This window comes from Hippichthys cyanospilos, chromosome 21, assembly GCF_059441005.1.
Source record: "Hippichthys cyanospilos isolate Australia breed blue-spotted pipefish chromosome 21, RoL_Hcya_1.0, whole genome shotgun sequence".
Classification (NCBI taxonomy): domain Eukaryota; kingdom Metazoa; phylum Chordata; class Actinopteri; order Syngnathiformes; family Syngnathidae; genus Hippichthys; species Hippichthys cyanospilos.
This window is the reverse complement of record NC_142389.1, coordinates 1670463-1694441: the sequence shown is the minus strand read 5'-3', so window position 1 is coordinate 1694441 and position 23979 is coordinate 1670463. Positions and strand designations below refer to the sequence as shown.

Sequence of the window (23979 nt, the reverse complement as noted above, 5' to 3'; positions counted from 1 at the left end):
ATTGACTTTTTGATTTGAATGTACGGTTTTTTTAAACCTTTATTTGTTCAAATAAGTATAAATTGGTTGAAGTTTAAAAAAAAAAAGCCAACTGGTTTTTATCTTGATTTTGACTCCAAACAATAACAAGATGTTTCTTGTCTTTTTTTTTTTATCAAATTTCAAGTAATTTGGGGATGTTTTAAAGCTTTAAAGTAGTAAAGACATTTTTTTTTTCTTAAGTAAACCCAACCAATTTTTTTCACCTTGATTTTTACTGTCAAACATAATGGGGTATTTTTTATTATATTTGCATTTATAGATTTTAAAACGTTAAAATACAGAATATATTAAAAATCATTCATTTTTTAAAACAAAATGAAGTCGGGATTTCAATCCGGTTTTTAAAATATAACAACCGGTTATGTTTTTTTTCTAAGAATTTGTTTTGTAACGTTAAAACGAAAAAAAAATTGAAATGACGTTGTATTGAGTATTGATTTTTTTTGTACCCAAAATGAAGGATGAAAACTTAAAACTGATTTTTTTTTTTACAACGCATATGTTCTAAAAAGTTAAAACAGAAAAATGACATACTAGTTCATAGTTTTTTCTTTTTTTTTACATAAAATGAAGTCCGAATCAAACTACAGGTCAGTAATTTATAGTTGTCTTAAAAGTTTGAGCGCACTTTTAATGAATGCATTTTACCACTTCTAACTTAAAAGCGCATAGAATAAATTCTGTTGACAGAAAACAACAACGGAAGGCTTATGAAAAAAGTTCAATTTTCTGCATTTCGAACAACACAAATCGAGGAAGAACTGAGAGTTACTTGTTGTTCTCGGGTGTGTTTCTTTTTTATTCTTATTATGCAACGAGGCGGGTGTCTCCTGCCCTCTCGGAACTAAAATAGCAGCGTCGCGTCCCCTCCCCTCCCGTCTCCCCCCTCAGTCTCCACGCTTTGAACGCCAGCCTCGTCCAGGGTCCGCTCGGATCAATCATTGACCAAAAGAGAAGAACCAGCGGCAGCAATTGCAGCAGCACCTGCGTTGACCTCGTCATGAGCCCATGTTCGGAGCTCCGTACCGGGCCGGCTTGAACTGGAGGGACGCGATGCTGTTCTGGCAGCCCTGCACCGAGAACTTCTGCACGCCGCCGCTGCAGCAGCGACGCGACGGAAGTCACCGACGGTATGTTCACATTTTCCACTCGCCTTCTTTTTATTCTCATTTCTGCCACGTTTTCGTGACACTCGCCACATTTCGGGGGTTTAAAGCGCACGACGCCGAGTTCGGCTGTCGAGTTGTTGCTCTCGCTTGAAAGAAACAATAAGTTTATGACATAAAACTCCTCTTAAAAAGGCTCCGCTGTCAACTTCGCAAGTGTTATCGTTAGGAAAGTGGGCGGGCGGCGGGTGACGTAATGAGGGAAGCACGGACGCCTTGGATTGGCCGAGCGAGCGCAGGAGACGCGCGCCGATTGGCCGGCGTTTTTGCTCCGTAGCCGAGGCGAGTGAGGTTGGCGAGGGAACGGCTGAGGAACGGCTGGTGGGCAGCACCTTCCAGTTCGGATTCTGGGTCGGACGCGGGGGGAGCCATGTTGATGCCCGGCTGTTCGTCTCTTCGGGTTTGGGCTCAAGGACCGCGGCGGCGAGGAGAGCGCTGCGAGCCAGCCTGGTGATCGGAACGACGGTGGGGGGGTGGGAGGGGGGGTAATGCGACCAGCATCCCGGACATTGACACAAACGCGACGGGAAGTTGGTGCTAGTTAGCCCTGCTGGGTTGCAACAGCTGTGCGGGGGAATAACCCGCGAACACATCCCCCTTCCCCGGTTGATTTCCACCAGCTATCGCCGTTTGGTTGACAAGGGAGCGTGCGCGGCGGTGGCAAGGAGGGGGGAGCGTCCATATCCCGAAGCTAGCATAGCCTAGCTTAGCCTAGCCTAGCCACCGTTAGCATGTGAGCTTCACCGTCCTCGCCTTCTTCTTCCTCCGTGTCACGACCCTCACTTCCAGGATATAAACTTCACACGGTGGCGGGCCCGGCCGAGCCCTTTGTCCCTCCCCGCCCGAGAGCCGACGCAGCCCCCCTAAAAGTGTCCAGTTATGGAGGTACTTGGCGTCCCGATAGGATTCGCCTGGCTAGCAAGCTAGGCTAGCACAAATTTCCCTCATCGAGAGAGCAAGCGAGAGAGAGGCCGGACTTCCGCCTCCTCTGCCCCCTTGTTCGTCCTCACATCCCCCCTCCGTCTTCGTCGTCTTCGCTCTCCCCCCACCCGAAGCAACAAGCTGGCGGCCCCCCAAGTGGAAGCCGAGGACAAGGAGCTGGGGCCCATGGCCTGGGTGCTCAAGATCGACGACGCCACCATCGAGTCGGGGCTGGTGCACGACTTCGACGCCAGCCTCTCGGGCATCGGCCAGGAGCTGGGGGCGGCTGCCTACAGCATGAGGTTAGACACCCCCGAAACCTCCCCTCCCCTCCAGGATCGGACGCCATGGACACACGCTGGAGGCTTTTGCTCCACTTCCAACATTTGCGGCTTCATTTGCTCTTTGGCCCCACTAGTAGTGCCGACGGTGTTCAAACCGAAAGAGCTGTTAGAACTACTCGGTTAATCGACAACTAATCGATTATCCAACTAGTCAATTACTTTCATAACCTGGCGATTGTTTGGAGCCTTTATTTGACTTAAGATTAATCAAATCCTCAAGTTTTGACCTCTCGGCTACAAAGTATGAGTTTCCATAAAAACGTTCGGGCATTGCAGCTGTGAAAATCAGTCGATTAATCGACAGCCAGTCGATTGTCAAAATAATCAACGGCTGCTTGCATTAATGGGTCTGTTTAGAGCAATTATTTAATTCAAAATACTTCAGATCGTCCGATTTCAGCCTGTCATCGTAATTATTCTGATTTATGTAGTCCTCTATGAGAGTAGGCATTTTTTTTTTTTTTTAATACGATATTTGCAAAGTTTGTAGTTTAGTTTGTGAAAACGATGATGATCGATGGCGTATAATTGCCTTGTTTTGTTTTGAATCACTAAACCATGCCAAATAGCCAACAATAATTCAGCGCGTTAATAGTCGACTGAAAATGACATCACCTGCGCTCAAGGCTCTCGTGACGACCAATCATGGCGCAACTGTTGGTCATGTGATGTTCTTAAGAGTGGTTGGTCATTACCTGAGCCTTCGGCACATCATTTTCATGTGTTATTTTCAGTTGTCTGCACGAGAAAACGTTTGTTTTAAAAGTACTTGAAAAATTACCCAAATGATCTCATTCAACCCCAAAGACGTCATTTGACGTTTTTAAAAGTCCGGCCATTCACTCGCATGTATTATGTTCTTTCCAAATATTTTCAAGTGTTAGGATGAAGGAATGTCTAAACACGACTGGTAATTCTGAGTGAAAAATTTTGCGGCGGGGCTGTCCGCCCTGGCTGTGGCGGTCCCAGGCTCGGCGCCGGCGCGTTCATGATTTGTTTGACGCACACACGTGTCCTTATCAGCCGCCCGTTCCACCATCTGCCCGCAGCTACGTTTATCTCGGCCGGGCCGTGTTTGATGGGCTCGTTCCGAGTTCGCCTCGGGGTGACGGGGTCGAGGCGGACGACGTCCGGTCAGGGCGGCTTTCAAGGCGCTGCGGTTGGTCACTCTAGTCCCTTGAAAATGGACACGTCGCTTGGAGACGTCGCTTTGTCTCAAATTTGTCTCATTCATCTTTAGGAGATCCACGATGCAATTCATTGTGAAAAGAAGGAAGAATTTTGACAGAAAATAGGGACATTGCAGCACTCGTTTAACAATAGACAAAACTCAAGCTATTGCTATTTTGATCCAAAGGCTGAAAGAAAAAATAATTTTCTTATCATGGAGGATTCGTGCAGTTCTGTACGACCACCACAAATCAAGTGGTGCATCTTCAGGAGGTTTTCAAAAATGGCCCAGTGTCCATGCCAGATAGCGGCACCAGATCTAGCTCGTTAGCGGTATTTGCGCCGGTACCAGATAGCGGTTGAGATGTCGGCACCAGGTAGCGGTAGAGATTGTCGGATAACGCTATCAGGTGGCGGTAGAGATCGCCAGATAATGCTACCATGTAGCGCTATCTGTGCCAGTACCAGATAGGGCTATCTGTGCTGGTACCAGGTACCTGTCCTGGTACCAGATAGCGATAAAGGTAACAGTGTCTGTGTCGATATCTGCCACAGGAGTAATACATTTACTGATGCCAGATTGGCCTTAAATATTTTTCACACAACAGCATTTTTCACACAATAATCCCCCCCCACTCCCCTTCAAAAAAATAACACAAATGTAGAACCCTCTGAAGTATCAAAAGCCCCCAAAATGATGACTTAACGAGGTCTCGGGTTGACTGCGAATGCTGATTTCTTTTCGCCGTTTGTTCAAGGGAAACTCCCTCTCAGCAGCATTAAGGTTGAGCGCTTTGTGACGGCCGCGGCGTCCCGTGTCTTTCAGCGATGTGCTGGCCTTGCCCATCTTCAAGCAGGAGGACTCCAGCCTCCCCCCGGAGAGCGACAGCAAGAACCCTCCCTTCCAATACGTGCTGTGCGCCGCCACCTCGCCCGCCGTCAAGCTGCACGACGAGACGCTCACGTACCTCAACCAAGGTTCGTTTATTCAAATTATTTCGAAGAGGTGTTTGCCTTAACCCCTTTGGAACTAAGCAGCATGCTGGAGGACAGTACATGTTTGCCAAAGAATAAATAAATCAATAATACATCAAATTTTGATGGCCGCCCGCTTCTGGGAGATCATTGGACAACGCGTTACCAATCGAAATCAAGTTAAGTTGCCTAGCGCGCCCTCTGTGCCACTTTTTAATATTACAAGATGGCTCACAAAAGGCGATTTCCAAAAAAGGCAAACCTAAGTGCTTATTTTTGGTCAAAAACACAAATTCGTGCTCATGCTAGTCAAATAAACTTTCTTTATTTAAGGGTTTTAAGTGAGAACATTTGGAAGTATTTTGAAAATACATCACCTCATTTAAGAGGAATTTTTTCAATGTTATGCACCTCACGGTGGACATTCATGGAAGTGCGGCGCAGTTCAGCGATACGGTATCACTAGTGCGTGCAGAGTTGACTCAATATTTAGATGACTACCATTGTTTTGTTTTGATCTTCTTGGCATGCTCGGCGGATAAGGAGGTCGTGGTCCAAAAAATGGCTTACCGGTGATGCTGAACTGCTTAGAACAATCAAAAACAAGAAGAATGACCATGTATTTATTCATTTATTCCTACAAAACATCTTTCTAGAGCAAATATTCAATATTTTGTTTTAAAAAAAAAATGTAATTTTCATACTGCGATATTTTTGCACTGGATTATCATAGCATCCGAATCTAATGTCTTCCCTTGCCTAGTTCAATGTATCCATCAAATGTGGGGGGGGAAGAAGGTTCTTCAGTTGGGAATTTGTGTCTATTTTCCAGGCCAGTCTTACGAGGTGCGCATGTTGGACAACAGGAAGCCCGGCGAGTTACCCGAACTCACCAACAAGATGGTCAAGGTACGGACACGCACACGCGCGCCGGCTGGGGTACTCACGTGCGGTGCATAACGTGAATGTGTGTGCAGAGCACAGTGCGGGTGGTGTTCCACGACCGGCGGCTTCAGTACACGGAACACCAGCAGCTGGAGGGATGGAAATGGAATCGTCCCGGAGATCGTCTGCTGGATATCGGTGAGCGGGCGCGGCAGCCAAAGCTTCAAAAGTGTGTGTGTGTGTGTGTGCGCGTCGCGTTCTGATGTGTGTGTTCACGCCAGATATTCCCATGTCGGTGGGCATCGTGGAACCCAAGACGCACCCCTCCCAGCTCAACGCCGCGGAGTTCCTCTGGGACTTGAACAAGAGAGCCTCCGTCTTTGTGCAGGTGCGCTTTTCAAATGGATATTTTTCAGCTGCGTTTTAAAGTCCAATGTTGACTAAATTACTTTTTTTTGATAAACTTGAAAATAAATGACTATAAATGACATTGAAAATATTGGTGTCAGAAAATAAACCTCCAGTTGAACTTTTCTGGTTTACATTGTGTAGATTTCTTGCTTGCTTTTGACCGTCATCTTTATTATTATTTGACCAAGATACATATTTGCCGTAAAATCCTAAAAAAACACATTTCCCAAGAACATCGGAATGTCTTAAAAACTTAAAACGTATGTATGAATTTCTCTCAAAAAAAAAGAATGAAATGTTAAAATTATGCAGACTTTTGTTTTCGTTTAAAGTTACAAACAAGCAAAAAAATAAAAAATCTTTTTTTTTCAAGTCAACTAAAAATATCACTCGTCCCGCAAAATTAATCGTTTAAAATTGGTTATCAACTATCAGACATTTTAGAAAAGATGATTAAAAACATAGATTTGAAAAAAAAACGAAAAACGAAACGAAAACAGGTACGTTTTTCCGAATCGACTTCCTTGATTCCCCGAGCGCGCCTTGCTGTTTGTCCGGTTTGCAGGTTCACTGCATCAGCACCGAGTTCACGCCGCGCAAGCACGGCGGCGAGAAGGGCGTCCCCTTCAGGATCCAGATCGACACCTTCGCGCCGGGCGACGCCGGCGACTACGCCGAGCACCTTCACTCCGCCTCCTGCCAAATCAAAGTTTTCAAGGTGGCCCATCACGCCTCTTTCTTCTTTTTAAAGACCGGATTTCCCGCGCTATAAGGCGCACCGGAAGCTGACAGTCATGCGGCGTATAAACCGCAAGTTTGCATTTTAGGGGGACCAAAAAATAAAATAACTCGATAGCCCAGTAAATTTTTCCATTTTTTCCTCTATATACACATGTCAAATGTATATTGGTTTGAGATTTTGATAATCCGTATATGAAAGTTGTCAGTCCTGGAGAGCCGGTATCCTGCATGTTTTTTTTTTTTTCCTTGAAAACGAATCTCGTCATTTTTACAGGTGCACTTGAGAAAGTTCGAAAACATGCGAGATACCGGCCCTCCAGGACTGGAGTTTGACATCTGTGCTATATATGCTCCATTTTTTAAGCAAGTTTTATGGGGACAAGGTGCAAAACTGCAAGTTTTTGTAAAAAAAAAAAAAAAAAAACTTTTTTTTTCAATCAGATTTTTAGTTGCATTTTGATGTACAAAATTATGAATATTTAATTGAATCATAATTATATTCTTTTAAATTCTTGCATGGTCTTTTAATGTAATCAAGACACATTTCCCATTTTTTAGACAGTACTTTTCACAAATGACCTTTATTCTTCATTTCTCATTGTTTGACTGACTTCTCATTGTTTTGTTGACATTCCGTTTAGCGCAACTCCACCTAGTGGACGCTTAATGCAAGCACTGCCCCTAGTGTAGCTTCTACTCTATGCGCCTCATATACGAAAACGGTTTTAAAAAAGGCCCTTCATCGAAGGCGCGCCTAATGATGCAGAAAATGCGGTGACTCTCGCTAACGCGTTTGCCCGTCGGCAGCCAAAAGGGGCGGACCGCAAGCAGAAGACGGACCGCGAGAAGATGGAGAAGCGCAGCGCTCAGGAGAAGGAGAAGTACCAGCCTTCCTACGACACCACTATCCTGTCCGAGGTCAGTGGGCTCCGCTCGCCGGGCCCCCCGCCGTCTCACCCGCCGGCTCGCTCACTCGCCTGTCCGCCGAGCAGACCCGACTGGAGCCCGTCATCGAGGAGGCGGGCGACCACGAGCTCAAGAAGTCCAGCAAGCGGACGCTCCCGGCCGACTGCGGCGACTCCTTGGCCAAGAGAGGCAGCGTGAGGCCCAATTCGCAAACGCCTTCGAAAAGCTTTTACGCATAGGTTTTAGTTTGGAATAATCGGATCTTTTTTGTTTTCGCAAAAAATATGTAAGGTATGAGCTACTCGTAGAAACTATCGATACCAGCTGACGATACTTAAGACCCCAAAAAACTAGCTACATTTAATAATTGGGGGGTTAAACGATTCAAATCAACTGTAATATTTATTAACCTGAAAACGTTTTAATCAAGTAACTTAAAAAAAAGAAAATGATTTGCCTTTGAATCAGCATTCTATTTTATTTAGAATAGTGCATGCATGTAAAAATGTCAGATAAATCACCAAAATATCCCCTAGCTTTGCTCCGCCCCTGCAGCACGTGTAATGCCAAGCTGCTGTCCAATCAAGTGTTGCCGATTGTTTTTTATTTTGTTTTGTTTTTGTGGCGCTCAGTGTTCCCCGTGGCCGGACAGCGCCTACGTGTCCCCCAACCAGGCAGCTACTCCCTCCTTCACGTCCACGCCTCTGTCCACGTACGCCGCCACGCCCACCACCACCTCCTCGCTCCCCGACAGGTAAATCGCCCGCGTGGCCGCTCCGCGTCTTGGTCGCTGACGCCTCCGTTGTCCCCCCCCCCCCAGCGACTCGTCCTCGCCCAATCACCAGGCGGAACCCGGCGGCCACGCCAGCACAGAGGTTTGTACCGACCGACCGATGGACGGACGCGGCGCGCCCGCTCAGGCGTGATGCCATGCGTCTGGGTTTGCAGCAGTTGAGTCCCGCCGCGTCCATTCAGGACACGCAAAAATGGCTGCTGAAAAACCGATTCAACTCCTACGCCAGACTCTTCACTCACTTCTCAGGTAAACCGTGAAATTGCTGAAAACAAAAGTGAGGAAACCAAAACCAGATTTTTTTTTTTTAACTGTCCTTATTGCTGAGCTTAATGTTCCAAAAAAAAAATGTCCACGGCACGTAAACGCTCCTTTGCTCCCTTTATTTGTTCAGGTTCTGATTTGTTAAAGCTAACCCGGGACGACCTGGTCCAGATTTGCGGTCCCGCGGACGGAATCCGACTTTTCAATGCCCTCAAATCAAAGTGGGTCCTCGCGCTTCTTTGAGCTGCGCATCCGCCTCTTTCAGCCTCGTTTATTAACAGTGGGCGCGCTCGCGCGCGTTCAGGTCCGTTCGTCCTCGCTTGACCGTGTACGTGTGTCAGGAGTCCCCTCAGCACAGCCCCCTGCTGGAGAGGCACGCCACCAGCGAAAACGGCGAACAGGGCGTCTCGCCCAGTTTACGAGGTACCGCACATTTTTGGAGGAGTCGCGTGCGTAGCTCCCCAAGACCAGCTAAACCCGATTTGATTTGATTTTTTTTTTTTTTTTCCGGCAGTGTACCACGCTCTGTACCTGGAGGAGCTGACGGCGGCCGAGCTGATCCGCAAGATGGCCGGCGTGTGCGGCCTCCCGCTGGGGACCATAAACCAGGTGTACAGACAAGGACCCACCGGCATTCACATCCTGCTCAGCGACCAGGTACGGTCCTGCACACCAGTACGGTTCATTAAGGCTGGCACCCAGTGGTATCATCTGGTACTGCATCCACATTGTTTAGTGTACGTTTTTCTTTGACGCTAAAAAAGCTAAAAAAAACAACTTTTTTTAAAGGCGTGAGAATGATGTGGAAAAATCTGATCCGAAAAAAGACACAATGGAGTTGAAATTTCACACGTTTTTTTTTTTTGACAATTATTTTACAGTTGACTGATAGTATCCCATTAAAAATCTTCTCATTTTCATCTTCAAATTGACCCCCCCCCCCAAAAAAAAAATATAATGCGGTGATTAGAAAATGCACAGTAGGTGATTTTGGTCTACCTTTGTGAAGAACTACACCAAATCAGATATTTTTATATCAAATTGAAAAAGCTGCCAGGCCAGTTCAAACGGATCTTTGACGTATATAGCCGTCAATGGCAGTGAATGAGTTCATTGATGACACCGTTAATTCAGGGTAATCATGACCATGTGCGCAGATGGTGTATAACTTGACGGACGAGAGCTTCTTCGTCATCAGCACTGTCAAAGGTGAGTTTTGCTTTTTTTTTTGGAGGGGGGGGGGGTCGCTGACAAGCCCCTGAATCCCGCCGCGGCTCTTCTTGTAGACGAGCAGGGAGAAGGACTCCATCTCATCCTGAAGTAAGGCCAGAACCACCCACCGTCACCCGTTCTCACCCGTCTCTGCCTGCGCGTGCGTTCCTTTCAACACCCCCCCCCCCCCCCCCTTTCCCCGCTCTCAATCGGACGGACGGCCAAGAGACGAGAGGAGGCGTGTGCAAATGTTAGAATCTGACATGCGGGGGATGTGTCCACTGTTTCATATTGAAAACACAAAACAAGAGGAGAAGAGGTGCTGGCTGGCTGGCTGGAGAGCTTTTCTTTTCTTTTCTTTTCTTTTTTTTTAATGTATCTTACGCAGGCCAGTAGAGGGCGCCATTTTGCTCGTCATCCTGAATGAAAGAAGCGGAGAGAGAGAGCGTGTTGTCTTAATGTTATCGACCAGCTGTGCTCAGCAAACTAAATCCACTTTTCCTTTGGGGTGAGCTCTCTCGCTGCCTGTTACCCGATTTTTTTTTTTATTTTTTTTTTTTTGTCGTTAGCGTTCCACAAGAACGCTTGATTTCGACCAGGTCAATCCCGGAAGAAGGACCAAAATATTTTGGGAGAGAGTCACCACTTTTTTTTTTTGTTTGTTTGTTTCTTTGTGTGCGCGAGCAGCTCGTCTGCAGCATCCGACGGACATCATGGCAGCTTCACGTCCATCCTCTGAAATCTTGTCTTTTTTTTTTTGGTGTGTAGAGCAAGAAATCGAGCAAACTAAAAAAAATCTCCTAAAATGTTTTGGCCACACTAACAAGAAAAAGCGAATGGTACTACGAGAATGAAGTCGAGGAAACTGAAAGAGGTTTTTGGAGTAATTACGTTTTTTTTTTTAAAAATCAGTTTGTCTCCGATATAGAACTTTTGATGACAAAAAAAATGTTGCCAGAATTATTATTCCTAATTCCCGCTCTCCTCCCAAAAACGTTTCTTTTTGTTTCTTTTTAAGGGGTCCAAATAAATTGAAAAAGAAAAAAAAACACCCCCCCCCTTATGAGTGGAGCTATGAAATTGCATTAAAAAAATTTCCACTGCATCTTTAAACCACAAATCCAAAGTGATTCATGAGGCATTATTTATTCTTCACTACATATGAGTTTTTAAATCTTAAAAAAAGAGAGCATCTGCCAATTTTGTGCGTTTTTCTTACCAATATTTAGTTTTATTTTTTTTTCCTGACTTATTGATCAAACCAGAGCTGCCCCAAATATTTTTCTGCATCCATTTCCATTTTTACATGGCACTCATTGGTACAGTTCACCTTTGACCTTTCACGTCAATGCACTACTTTTTCCTCTCTTTTTTTTCTATGAAATGTTTGAAAAAACATTTCTAAAATGCAACTTCATTCTCTTGACTTGACATTGACTTTTTTAACTGGAAAGTGAAAAAAGACGAAAAAAGAAGTTATTTTGTCTTGTGATTTTTTTATTTCCCCCTCCCAGCGTAATTTTCCAACGTGTTATCAAACACTTTGATATTTTTGATGACTTCTTTGAAAACTGACCAAATTCCCTCAGTATCATCCCTTTTCTTTTCAGTGTGAGCCTAAAGCTTCTGACTACAAAAAAAAAAACAGGCACATGCTATGTAGTTTGTAGAGTGAATGTGCATGTTGTTGTTTTTTTTTTTTTCTTCCCCCTTCCGTGTTTTGATCATAGATTTATGGCCGCGACGACCATGTTGCATGTGGAAAGTCGGGAAAAGACGTGAGACGTCGTCCCGTCCTATCTTGTCCTGTCCTTTTTTTGAGATGAGACCAAGCCTGCACTGAAAACTCACCAACTTGCGCGCGTGTGTGTGTGTGTGAGTGTGTGTAGTCGGTAGTCCTTCATCGGCACCCTCGTCATCCTCCTGCTATTATCCAAGCACACAGCACAGTAGAAATTTGGGGAGGACATAGTCGGTGAGCAAGGCCGTGTTTGCGTGACCGGGTTACCGCTCGTCGTGTCCAGCCTAAACGTCGACGATTCTGCTTGTGGCGTGCGCTTTGCTGGAGATGGACACAAAGCGCACATCTGCTGGGAATAAATGCTTTCCAAATTGTTGGCTCTTTTTTTTTTTGTCTTTCACATTTTTGGAGAGTTCACCTGTTCAGCATGAAAAAAATAGATTAGGTTTTTCAGGGGAAGAAACTCAATCAAGTTTTTCTGGATGAATACGTTTATATTTTTTTTTTAACCTAAAAGGTACAATGACAGATTTTTGTTTTCTTTTTGCTATGGTACTTGATTAAAAAATATATAAATATATATGTATATTTGTACTACGCCATTTTGTTTTCTATTTTTCCTTCTACGAAACTATAAACTTATTCCCTCATAAAACAGTTATATTTTGAACATTTCCTCACGACGAAAGAATAGCATATATATGCAATTTTATTTTCGAAAATATAGGTACAAGGGTAAAATGCAGGTAAAAGGGAAAAATGCTACTTATGGTGTATGTTATGGTTTATATGACAAATACATTAAAGGCAGTGCTTTCCCGAGGTTTTGTTGATCAGAAAACGCAACTTTATTTTTGACGAAATTACTGTGCAAAAGACAAAAGTTTTTAGACAAGCAAGCGTTGCCAAGAATTTTAATAAAAATTCAACAAACAAAAATCGATCCCACGTCTCGATTTAGAAGTTGCCGCTTAATTTAATTCGGTTTTGAATTTTTGTATTTAGCAAAAACAAAGCAAATGATTCCGATTTATTATTTTTTTTTACGGAAAGGCCTATCTACTGAGTCTGCGCGTGGGAGTCTTCCCGTCTTTATGACGTCACCTGAGCAAATCCAGGAAGTGAATCCGCTGGCTTGTTGTCTTGTGTTCGGTGGTCGCTCGGTGGAGCTCGCCTGGCCTTTCCTGTCCCGTCCTCCCCCCGGAACCAAGTTGACTCACGCTCTCGCGGCACGACATGGCGACGTTTATATCCGTGCCGCTGAAAAAGTCTTCGGAAGTGGACTTGGTCAAGCCGCTGTCCAAATACGTGACGTCCACTTACCCGGTGGGCGAGGAGCAGGCGGAGTACATCCGAGCCGTGGAGGAGCTCAACAAGCTCCGGCGGAACGCGCTGGGAAGGCCGCTGGACAAACACGAGAGCTCACTAGAGAGCCTTCTCAGGTAATAATAATATATAAACAATTACAACACGCTGAGGAAATTCGTCTTGTCACTTGTAGCGGAGGCGCCGCCATTTTACATTCCGTAATGTTGTCTCGCCGCACCCAAGAGACTTTAGCTGCGTTAGCTTAGCCGGCTAAGCTAAATTAGCTCAGGCTAATTGGGCTGGAAAGCGTCTAGAAAGCCACTCAAACGAACCGTAAGAAGTTGCTTAGGTTACACGGATGCTCAATTGTATTTAAAAGTGTCATTTCGAAGGGAAAACATCACACTGAGTTTATGTGTTGGAGTGAACTGTTTCTTCCTGTCACGTGACCATAACAGGTAGCGGTGTTAATCGAGTTCACATGATGTTTTAACAACACAATGTTTTGGACATATAAAGTGTTTTGGAGGAAAACTGGCTTAATCTTAATGTTCATATTTCTTCTCAACTATAAAATTCTGTAGTTTCATCAAGAAATGCTTCTTTTATTTTCTAATATCAGGACGGCACCGTATTTCGTATTATAATTGCACTGATTTTTTTTTTTTTTCCTTTTACATATGAAATGAGTAAATACAACTTTATTTAAGATTGCGTTTTTAAGTTAACTGGAAGAACTGGATGCGTTTTTATTATTTTATTATATTCGAAAGATAGCCCAACTTATGCAAAATAAAAAGTATTTTTCCCCTTCTGAATTATTTGATTTTAATCTAGAATTAATCATTTTTTTTAATTATATTTTATCTAGTCCACCCTCCTTCTCAACCAAACACACTTTTCTCCAGCCCCGGGATTTCAACTTGGCTGTGAAATTCAGTTTAAAAAATTACTGCCAACTTGTATTTAAATGGATTAAGAAATATATTAATAAGGAAGTACAATGGTCGTCTTACTTAGGTGAGGGTAAAACAAAGCTTGTTTTAAATTTAGTATTGCTGCCTCACTTTTCCCATACTTGTCATGCGTGTCATGACGCGTAAATCCCAAGCGTTGTTGTCGGACTTGTTGCCAAGCCACTCGTGGGATTCCTTCCGCTGACGAGACTCGTCAGGTATGTTCTTGGCCCCGGGGCTTTTTCGCTGCTGGTGCCGACATTTAATAGCCTTTAGCGTAGCACGATATAAATTTAATTATGACACAACTCTGGTGCAGTATCTCTGCGTGAAAGAGAAGCACACTGGTGAAGAGTGGACCTTTACACCTTCATGTCGCTGTGGCAACATCGAGCAGGGAGGGGGTACTTAAGAATAAGGGGGTAGAGCGTTTGTTTACATCATCATGGCAACCATTGTGTGTGCTCAGGTTTTCTTCACTCAGCCACACCTCAGCTCACCTTCCATCGTCTATTTGACAGCAGCTTTTTGTTGTTTTTTTGTGTGAAATCACAACCTTTTTTTTTCTTTTTTGGCAAATCACAACCTTTGTTTGCCTTTCAATTCATTGTCACAGTACTTCTTCAAACCAGATCCATTTTTGTCAAAAAAATTAACATGTGACTAATACCTCATCCGGGTGTTTGTCTAGGCGAAACTGGTTTATTTATTAACTATTCATTCCGGTAAGGTTAAGTAGCAGAGCTGAGCGTTTTAAAAATTTGATGGTTACTACCGAGTCACCGCGTAGCATTAGCTAATTTTTGTCATGCATCATTTAGAATTAAGCACACCTGCTAGCACTTTGTTGTCACAAGTGTTAAACAAATTAGCCATCGAGCAATTGCATTCCTTTATTAACAAGTGACAGTATGTGTTGCAGATCGCCATCGTTGATCAATAAAAATGACAAATATAACAAGTGCCAATATGCGTAGCAGCTATCCAGCTTGTGGCACACTAGCTAACTAGCCAAAACTGATACATCGTTATGCTATTTTAACAAATAACATGCATAGCAGCTGGGCGTTTCGCAGTTAGCTATCTAGCTATCTAAAGCCTAATGTGCTTTTTTTTTTTGTCAACTCTTGAACTCGAGCATCCATTTTGATAAGTCTCACATGTTCCCTCCGTGTAGATATTATGACCAACTGTGCGCAGTGGAGCCCAAGTTCCCCTTCAGTGAAAACCAGGTAATGGATTATACGCTGTTGTTATTTTTCACACGGGCCCGAGCCCAGCAACAAGCTGTCAGTAACTCGTGCTTGTCTTCTCCCTCCGCAGCTGTGCTTAACGTTCACATGGAAAGATGCCTTCGATAAAGGCTCGCTGTTCGGCGGCTCCGTCAAGCTGGGTAAGCGCTTGACAGCGATGACCATTCATCTCTGAAACGCTATAAATAGATCACGCTACATGGACAAACAGGTTGGACAAGGTGGATTATTATGTTAAACTTCAACACAAGGGTCTTCTTGTGTGGCTTTTATCACTGAAATTACAGACTGCGCAACAATGTATTCATTCAGAAAAAATATTGAAACATTTCATTTAAAAAAAGAAATGACATATTGCAGCTTTGGCCAGCCTGGGCTATGAGAAGACATGCGTGTTGTTCAACGCGGCGGCGCTGGCCAGCCAGATCGCCTCTGAGCAGAATCTGGACAACGACGAGGGCCTCAAAAACGCCGCCAAATACTATCAGGTGACTGAACGTTGAGAAGAAAAGGTTCAAAATATTTGTGGCGTGTCTGTAAACCATTTAAAAAAAAAAAAAAAAGGCTTCCGAGAGCCACTCGGGTGGCGCTAAAGAGCCACGGGTTGCTGCTCTAAACATTTTACAAGTTTAGCCAGATATGTATTCAAATTTCCCCTGCTCTCTTAGATACTTCCTAGTATTTCCTGCTTGCCAACAAGCCAAATTGTCAAACAGCTATAAAACAAATGACCTGCTGGTTATTATGTGTCATTTTCCAGTTAAAAAAAAAAATAGAAAATGCATGCTAATTTATGAGACACTTACATGCAGTTCGCTGACATGCAAGCTTTTGTTCCTTTTGGAGGCCTTGTTTAATGTTGGCTTTTTTTTTCTTCTTTTTCTTTTTTTGCGCCTCATGCAGCTGGCCAGCGGCGCGTTCGCCCACATCAAAGACACGGTTCTGTCCGCCCTCAACCGCGAGCCCACCATGGATATCGCCCCCGAAACGGTGGGCACTCTTAGCATCATCATGCTGGCACAGGCCCAGGAGGTGTTTTTCCTCAAAGCCACCACAGGTACACCGAAACGCCAGACCGTATGATTTATTACTCCTGCTAGCTTAGCGTTATGCTAAGCAGCTTATATTTGGGACCCATGCAGTGTTTTTAATTAGCCACAAGGGGACATTTGTCATCACAATAAACAGTTTTGGACCCAGCTTGTGGCCCAATTCTGTCTCTGGAGTTGTGCATTACCATATTTTTCTGAGATGAGGCCGGGGCGGGGGGGGGGTTTATTTACTCAAGTGCAGCCGGTGTAGGCATCAATGTGTTGAACAACTCTTATGCTCATTTTCAGACAGGATGAAGGACGGCATCATCGCCAAGTTGTCCAATCAGGCTGCAGATTTCTACGGCGACGCCTTCAAGCAGTGTCAGTACAAAGACAACCTGCCCAAGGTATGCGCATCACGCTCAACCTCACCGCTAATCACAAACGTGCAATTATTGTGCGTGTTAAGCACATTTTTGCTTGGACTAGCTTGTAGTGGCTCACTACAATGTCACGCTAAAGTAAACAAAATTGCAACAAAAGCGCCCATCTTTTTTTTTGTTTTGTTTTAAATGCCACATCTATTTGTTTGTTTGAATAAAAGGTATGCATTCTTCTCCAGAGTTAGACTTGCCCTTTTAAATGCCAATGTTCTGTAAAGAAAACAAAATGAAGGATCCCGATTTCAGGGCTTTGTTGTATTGCTGCCATCTTTCAGCCGTCGCTTTAATTGTCAATGATCAATTCTATAAATGACGTGTTGGTGAAAGAGTGACAGGTTCTGGCTTCTCCTTTTTTCCACCCCTCTTGGGTTCCTCTTACTCCTCTGATTGTGTCGGTTGAAGTTGATGACATTCGAAAACGTTTCTTACCGCAGCGTGGCCTTTACGTATTAGATTTTAGGTACATTTAAACAATGCGGTCATTATTGAGGTAAGAGTTTCTTGTGGGTCGAAATATTAGGAACAACCGCAATAGTGACTCCTCTTGTTTAAGAAGTCCGACGTGTCTGAAATGAGGTTTGAAGAGGCACTTTTGGTGCGTGTGTCTTTTTGGGTAACTTTTTTTGGGTGCTGGAGGGTTAACCACTCACTGCCTGTTCTCTTTTCTCTCCCGTTGTCTTCCTTTTTCTTTCTGCATCCCTCGTGGTGGTGTTGTGTTTTCTTCTTTATTCCCCCCACACCCCCTTCTCTTTTCTTGGTGTTTTTATTTTGCACCCGGTGTTTGTATTTTGCACACCCTTGGCTTCTTTTGTTGTCGTCGTTGGGCTGCCTTGGTACCGCGCATGTGTGTGCATTTGTGTGCGTCCCGTCTCTGTGGTTGCCTTCTCCCTGGTCAGTATTTTTACTTTCAGGAAGTGCTGCCGGTGCTGGCGGCCAAGCACTGCATCATGCAGGCCAACGCCGAGCTCCACCAGAGCGTCCTCGCCAAGCACAAGAAACATTTCGGTGAGGAGATCGCTCGCCTGCAGGTACGTGGTGCTGACGCCCCCACCCCAAACGAAAAAAGAACCCTGGAGGAAATTTCACACGCCTCCTCGGTTCAGCACGCGGCCGAGCTGGTGAAGACGGTGGCTTCGCGCTACGACGAGTACGTGAGCGTCAAGGACCTGACGGAGAAGATCAACCGATCGCTTACCGCCGCCAAGAAGGACAACGACTTCATCTACCACGACCGCGTGCCCGAGCTCAAGGACCTGGAGCCCATCGGCAAGGCCGCTTTGGTGAAGGCCACCGCCATCGCGCCGCCGCTCAGCCAGAAGTTTGCAGGTACGGCGCGCAGCCCGCCAACCATCGCGTTTCAGCTACTGAAGTGCACCGTGCTCCCTTCAGATCTGTTTGAGAAGATGGTTCCCATGGCGGTGCAGCAGTCCATGGGCGTGTACGGCCAGCGCAAATCAGACACCGTCAACAGATTGGTGGGAACCATGCGGGAAGCCACCAATCTCTGCAACGGGTAACGCCGATCGCTCATTGGCGGCCGCCGCCCGTCGCCGGCGAGCGTGACTCTCAGCGTCCGTGTTGCAACCAGTGTTCTGGCGTCCCTCAACCTGCCGGCCGCTCTGGAGGATCTCTCCGGAGACTCCGTCCCGCAATCCATCGCGGAGAAGGCCCGTTCCGTAGTGCAGCAGGGGGGGCTGCAGAGCATCGAGCAGCTCATCAAAGACCTGCCTGAGCTGCTTACCCGCAACAGGGAAATTCTGGATGAGGTGAGTGCGCACTCGTCAGCCGAGCAAAAAAAAAAAATGATGCAGAGAGACCAAAATGTTCCTGGAAAATTTCCCCCAAATGTTTATTAGTCATTTAACTTATTTCTGAGTTCAATTTTGGCACTCAAGTGACTGAAACAAATCTAAGAGAATCTGCTATGATAATTTGGAATTATAACACACCGTTATTCACGATACAAACTAAACATTTATACAACATGAAATGTACCAACACAAGACAGGTCGGGGACCTCTGCCCTAGACGGTGCTCTCTATTATTTTTCCCTCACATTTAAACCTAGAGTGCCACCTGGGGGAACAAAACTATCACAAATGGTTCATGAGGCTTCATTTTCTCTCCTACATGCAACCAATCATATTGGTTCCCGCTTAGAAGTTCCCGCAGTTTATTACCACTGACAGACAGTATTAGGCGTTCTTAAAATCTTGGCTTTTTCAAACCCTGCTAAAAAAGTCCAACTGGTCTTCGGCCCATGCCTAGGCGTACCAAAGTGTTGCCGCAAAGCATCCTCGAGTTTACATAAGCCCGCTTGAAAGGCAGCAACAAAGCGCTGGGATGGAAATGGCCCCGGCGCCCGGTCTCAAATGCGTGGCGACAGCTTGTTTGTCATCCTGACAAAGTAGCGCGCCGCGCGGTTTTTAGAGGCCGCCTCAAAAAGATGGCCGCGCACACTCGTATTAGAAGGCCTTAATAATCCCTAATGGCTGAAATCCCAGATCAGGATCTTCATTAAAAATCCAATCCACTGATCTTGCGGCCAAGGACCGCGCGTCCGCTATGGCCGCCGCCAAGCCGCTCCGCTCGCAAATCTGCTGACAGACGGCGGGATCCACTTGAAACGCGCTTCCAAGTTTGTTGACAAACTGGGAAAACGTCCAAAGTGGAAATTTTCTCCCAAAAGTAGACGGGGGAACAAAAAAATGACAAAACTCGAGCGCATTCAAAAGATAGAAAAGTTTGAGCCAAATTGCCAGTCAGAATTGGGATTCGGCAAGTCGCGATTGTTTTGAAGACGCCTTTGGAAATGGGGCGGAATTGAAAAGGTTCTTTCGGTTTTGCGCTTTGAAAGGCGCTGAAAATGCTGGACGACGAGGAGACGACGGACAACGATCTGCGAGCCAAATTCAACCAGCGCTGGAACAGGACCCCCTCGGGGGAACTCTACAAGCCCCTTCGCTCAGGTAACACCCACACACTCTGCTATTTCTTAGGGCTTGCGCAAATATTTCGGGAAAATCATTTCAGTGCATTCTTGCACAGCAAAAGCCTGAAAATTTACCTGTGATAGACAAAATCCGCTAAGTAATAAGGTCATAATAATAGTAATCGGTAATAATAGTAACTCACAGTTCATCGAACCAAATCATCCACCGTCTTGATCATAATTCAACATTGAATTAACATCTTTAACATACACAGTTTAAAAAAAAAACAGGATTTATTAACAGGATAGTGAGTGCGGAAAATATGGTAAATAAAAGCGCACGTTACAAATGATTCACAATTTGGCTTACCTTGTTTCATGTTCCAGTTAATTTGCTCTTAATTTGAAAAGAAGAGCACAATGTTCCTGTCTCTGCATTCAATTAGATTTGCGCGGAATCTCACAAACCTCCAGGTGTGTCTTATTTGACAACTTTCACCCGAAACCCAGAAAAATGAACTTTTTGAACCCGCCCAAAAAAAAAAGACGTCCTTTGGTTCGATGTGTCGGCGCTCTAGAGGGCGCCAACTTCCGCAACATCCTGGACAAGGCGGTGCAGGCGGACCACGTGGTGAAGGAGCGCTACAACGCCCACTGCGACATGATCGCGCTGCTGTGCAAGCCCGAGAGCGAGCTGAGCGCCGCCCTGCCCTCGGCCAACCCCACCAAGACGCTGCAGGGCAGCGAGGTGGTGGGCGTGCTGCGCTCGCAGCTGGCCCGGCTGGACGAGGTCAAGCGGGAGCGCGAGGCGCTGGAGGCCGACATCAAGGGCGTCACCTTCGACATGTCCGCCACCTTCCTGGCCGCGCTGGCCAAGGACGGCGCCATCAACGAGGAGCAGATCTCGGCCGGCCAGCTCGACCAGCTCTACGGCCAGTACAACCAGAGGGTGCAGGCCAGCCTTCGCCAGCAGGAGGAGCTCTTGGGACAGATTCAGGTACGCCGTATCCCGTATCCCGCCACGGGACCGCCGTTTTTGGATAAGAAAATAAAAAAAAGACCTCAAACGTAGCGCTGTCCCAATCCAACTTTGGAACTATATTTGCGGTGGTATTTCTTAGTGTATTTTATGCATCATCTCCGGATGATCATGTCCGTATACTTCGACTCACCAACCGGAAATGCACATCCGTATGAGCTCTAACGAAATAAAAGCATGTAACGTTTCCAAAGGAACCACTATTGTCCAATTTTGCTACTCGTTGCTTCATGTTACAATTAGTTTCCTCTTAATTTGAAAAGAGAAAAAAAAAATCTACTCCCCTTATCTCATTACATTAGAATTGCTGATATCTACATAAACCCATGCACCCCCAATTTGAGCACTGCTGGAATAAACTGTCATAGTACAAGGCAGTGAAATCCAAATGAACAAGGCTAAACTGAAACTTCTCACAAGACACAGACCGATTATGAATTTCACAGACAAGAATTTATTCAAATAAGTGGAAATTCCTCATATCTGTTCGAGCCTCCGAAAATAACAGCCAAATGTTGATAACTCGTGGGCGTTGTGATGCGCCTTTTAGCTTCTGCACCATGAACACCAGGGGGCAGTGTTATACAAAAGACATTTACAATTGCTGAAAAAAAGTGTTCAACTATAAGTTTAAGTATTAAGTATAAGTTACCTGAAATTTTTGCTCACAACTCAAGACGAAAACAATCGTCCGATCCACCGCTCGTAAGACGAGGCGCCATCGCGTGCCCGGCTCGTATCGCCGACTGTTCGTCTTTCGGCGCCGGGGTGATTTTTGAAGCGCGGCGGCATTAAATCAGTCGTCATAAACGCCGGCTCCCATCATCCAGTTTGTCATGTGCTTGATAGGGCGTGAAACGAGATGCGTGAAAGCTGACTTTGCCGCCTTTTTTTTTTTTCTTTAGACGTCGCATCAGGAGTTCAGCAGCCTGAAGCAGTCCAACACGGAGGCCAACCTGCGAGAGGAGGTCCTCAAGAAGCTGGCCTCAGCCCACGACAGTTACGTAGAGATCAGCAGCAACCTGCGCGAGGGCACCAAGGTTTCCATCTCGTCGGCGCCGCCTCGCCGGGCCGCGGCGCCGACGGCTTTGTCACCTCCCCTTCCTCGCAGTTCTACAACGACCTGACGGAGATCCTGCTGAAGTTCCAGAACAAATGCTGCGACATTGTCTTTGCTCGCAAGACGGAGCGGGACGAGCTTCTCAAGTCAGTCGCTCGAACTGGAAAAAAAGAAAACGGCCTTCTGACCGCTTTCTGATGGCGGTATATCTTTTTTTTTTTTTTAGGGAGCTGCAGCAGAGCATCGCCCGTGAGCCCAGCGCCCCCAACTTCAACGTCCCCGCTTACCAGAGCCAACCCCCGGCCGCCCCCGGAGGACCCACCCCCGCTCCCAGAACCATATTTGTAAGCTCCCGCCTGGTCGGGCCCGCCGCTCCCGGGCGCGCCTTCTTCCGCAACGGGCTTTCCTCAAACCTCAAACGTCACAATTGAGCGGGTGCGCCACCACGTTTTAGGAGGGAAAAAACGGCTTGGCCACTTGGCGTACCCCCACGTCTCAGTGCACGCTCCAAAATAAGTCTCAATGTATCATTTAAACGTCTTTTTTTTTTACTCATATTTACTGTTTTTTTATCCGAAAAAAGTCACATGGCAAAAAGCTTGTGCAGGCCCTTCTTTTTCAAAAAAAAAAAAAAAAGTCCAAAGTTGTGGCGCCTCACTCGTCTCTGTCCTTGCAGAACCCGGTCCCTCCGCAGACCCCCCAGCAGACCCCAGCCAAATCCCAGCCCCCCGCCCGGCCCCCCCCGCCCGTCTTGACTCCGCCTGTCTTGACTCCGCAGAGCGCACCGGCCGGCGCGCCCCCCGCCGCCGGCACTTCGGCCGGCGCCAACCCGCCGCCGGCGGCGGCCCCGCCCTCGGCGGCGCAGGGACCCCCCTACCCCACCTACCAGGGCTACCCGCAGTGAGTTCCCTACGAGTGCCATCGTTGATTATTTTTGTTCTTTAGTGCGTAAGCCTAACGCCGGCGCGCCCCCGCAGGTACTTCCAGATGCCCATGGGCTACAACCCGTACGCCTACGGCCAGTACAACGTGCCCTACATGCCCTACCAGGCCGCCCCCGGACAGGCGGGCTACCCGGCGGCCCCCCCCGGCACGCAGGGCTACCCCGGCTACCCGCAGCAGCCCTCGCAGCAGCAGAACTACTTCCCTCAGCAATAAAGCACCCCCCCCCCTCCCCCCCTAATACTTTTCTCCTTTTTTTTCCCAGGAAGTTTGATCCGTGATTTTCTTTCCTTTTCCTCGGGGATCCCGAAAGCACCTTTTCCTCCTCACTCGGATCGACGCGCTAACACAAAACGTCCGCCGTCTTGGACTGGATCGCGCTCAACCTCTTTTTTTTCTTTTTGATTTTTTTTGTAACGCCTGTCTGGTTAGCCGCTTTAGTCGCCGACCGCGTCACAATCACAAGCTGTACAAGCCACACATGTGCTCTCTTATTATTCCATATGAAAATATGTATAAAAGAATATGACTGGCTTACCTTGGGGAACTCCTCTTGTCTTCTTTAGGGCTCTTGCCTACATTTCCTGTTTTTTTATGTAATTATACAGAAGATTTGCAGAAATTGTGTTATTATGATTCAATTACCTAAATTAAATAAACTGTTTTCACATTATTACCCCCCAGTTTAACTTGGTGCTTCTGTTTGTTTGTTTTTTTTAAACAATCTAATCTGGGCCAAAAAGTCTAAGCGGCCACACGGTGGCAGCGCCACCAACTCCCAATAATTGCTTTTTTTTTTTCTTCTTCTTTTCTTAGCCCCCTGAGCGGCGGTGGCGAGGGTCAAACCAGCTTGTTTAAATGACATGCAAATGACGTTCCCGCCGTTCCCTCCCGTCTCAATCACGTCAGGTCCCCGCCGCAGGTGAAACTCCCATATTAAATTGCTGTCATGGAAGGCTAATGATGCTGCGTGTGAGAGCCATGTGTGAGAGATCGTCAACGTGAGTCGCCACTGAGGTTTTTCTTGAAGGTTGTAGGTGAGATTTTTATTTTGGACATTTTTGTGCAGCGCCACGGTGTCCACGCCGCCTCTTTGAAGGTCTCTTTGTTGTGTGTAAAACGCTGCGGCAGATGGCGGCGCAGCGTGACGTCTGGACCGATGCGCGGCCGTGCTGGCAGGGAGCTGCCGCTGGTAGGCTGCCCGTATCCATTTTTTTTTTTTTTTTGAAACTCTCTTAATCTTCTTCCTGGTGCTATGTTGTCCGCCATTTTCCATCTCAGGTTTCTTTTCCACCTCGTCAAGGTTGGCCCCGGCAAAGGCCGCCGCGCTTTGAATGGAATCCAATCAATTGAGTTTCAAAATCCAATCAAATGCTGCTCCGCCGGTCGGCAGCTTCCATCTTAGCCCGCCTCTCAAAACCAAATCATAGAAGGGGGGGGG

At 46.2% G+C, this 23979-nt stretch overlaps 2 protein-coding genes across 5 annotated transcripts; both read left to right on the top strand.

Moving 5' to 3' along the window:
• Nucleotides 1-952: 952 nt before the first annotated feature.
• ubp1 (upstream binding protein 1) lies at nucleotides 953-11945 on the top strand. Of its 2 annotated transcripts, none has more exons than XM_088404541.1 (16): nucleotides 953-1172; nucleotides 4470-4621; nucleotides 5451-5527; nucleotides 5596-5701; nucleotides 5785-5891; nucleotides 6480-6632; nucleotides 7463-7573; nucleotides 7648-7755; nucleotides 8194-8315; nucleotides 8382-8436; nucleotides 8510-8603; nucleotides 8749-8839; nucleotides 8923-9041; nucleotides 9133-9275; nucleotides 9776-9827; nucleotides 9905-11945. In XM_088404541.1, exons 1-16 carry the CDS (start codon nucleotides 1051-1053, stop codon nucleotides 9940-9942), a joined length of 1650 nt encoding a protein of 549 aa, XP_088260667.1. In that variant the 5' UTR covers nucleotides 953-1050; the 3' UTR covers nucleotides 9943-11945. The 2 variants fall into 2 exon arrangements, with proteins under 2 accessions (XP_088260667.1, XP_088260668.1); XM_088404542.1 differs by lacking the exon at nucleotides 953-1172 and adding an exon at nucleotides 1412-2431.
• A 734-nt stretch (nucleotides 11946-12679) lies between these two features.
• On the top strand, nucleotides 12680-23211 carry pdcd6ip (programmed cell death 6 interacting protein). 3 transcript variants are annotated; one of them, XM_088404539.1, is made up of 17 exons: nucleotides 12680-13013; nucleotides 15013-15067; nucleotides 15159-15228; nucleotides 15449-15576; nucleotides 15992-16145; nucleotides 16429-16529; nucleotides 17477-17593; nucleotides 17669-17891; nucleotides 17955-18078; nucleotides 18154-18331; nucleotides 19423-19534; nucleotides 20076-20494; nucleotides 21442-21576; nucleotides 21648-21742; nucleotides 21823-21940; nucleotides 22273-22496; nucleotides 22574-23211. In XM_088404539.1, the coding sequence occupies exons 1-17, from the start codon at nucleotides 12808-12810 to the stop codon at nucleotides 22752-22754; spliced, it is 2640 nt and encodes an 879-aa protein (XP_088260665.1). In that variant the 5' UTR covers nucleotides 12680-12807; the 3' UTR covers nucleotides 22755-23211. The 3 variants fall into 3 exon arrangements, with proteins under 3 accessions (XP_088260665.1, XP_088260666.1, XP_088260664.1); XM_088404540.1 differs by having other exon boundaries at nucleotides 17462-17593; nucleotides 22375-22496; XM_088404538.1 differs by having other exon boundaries at nucleotides 17462-17593.
• Nucleotides 23212-23979: the final 768 nt, after the last annotated feature.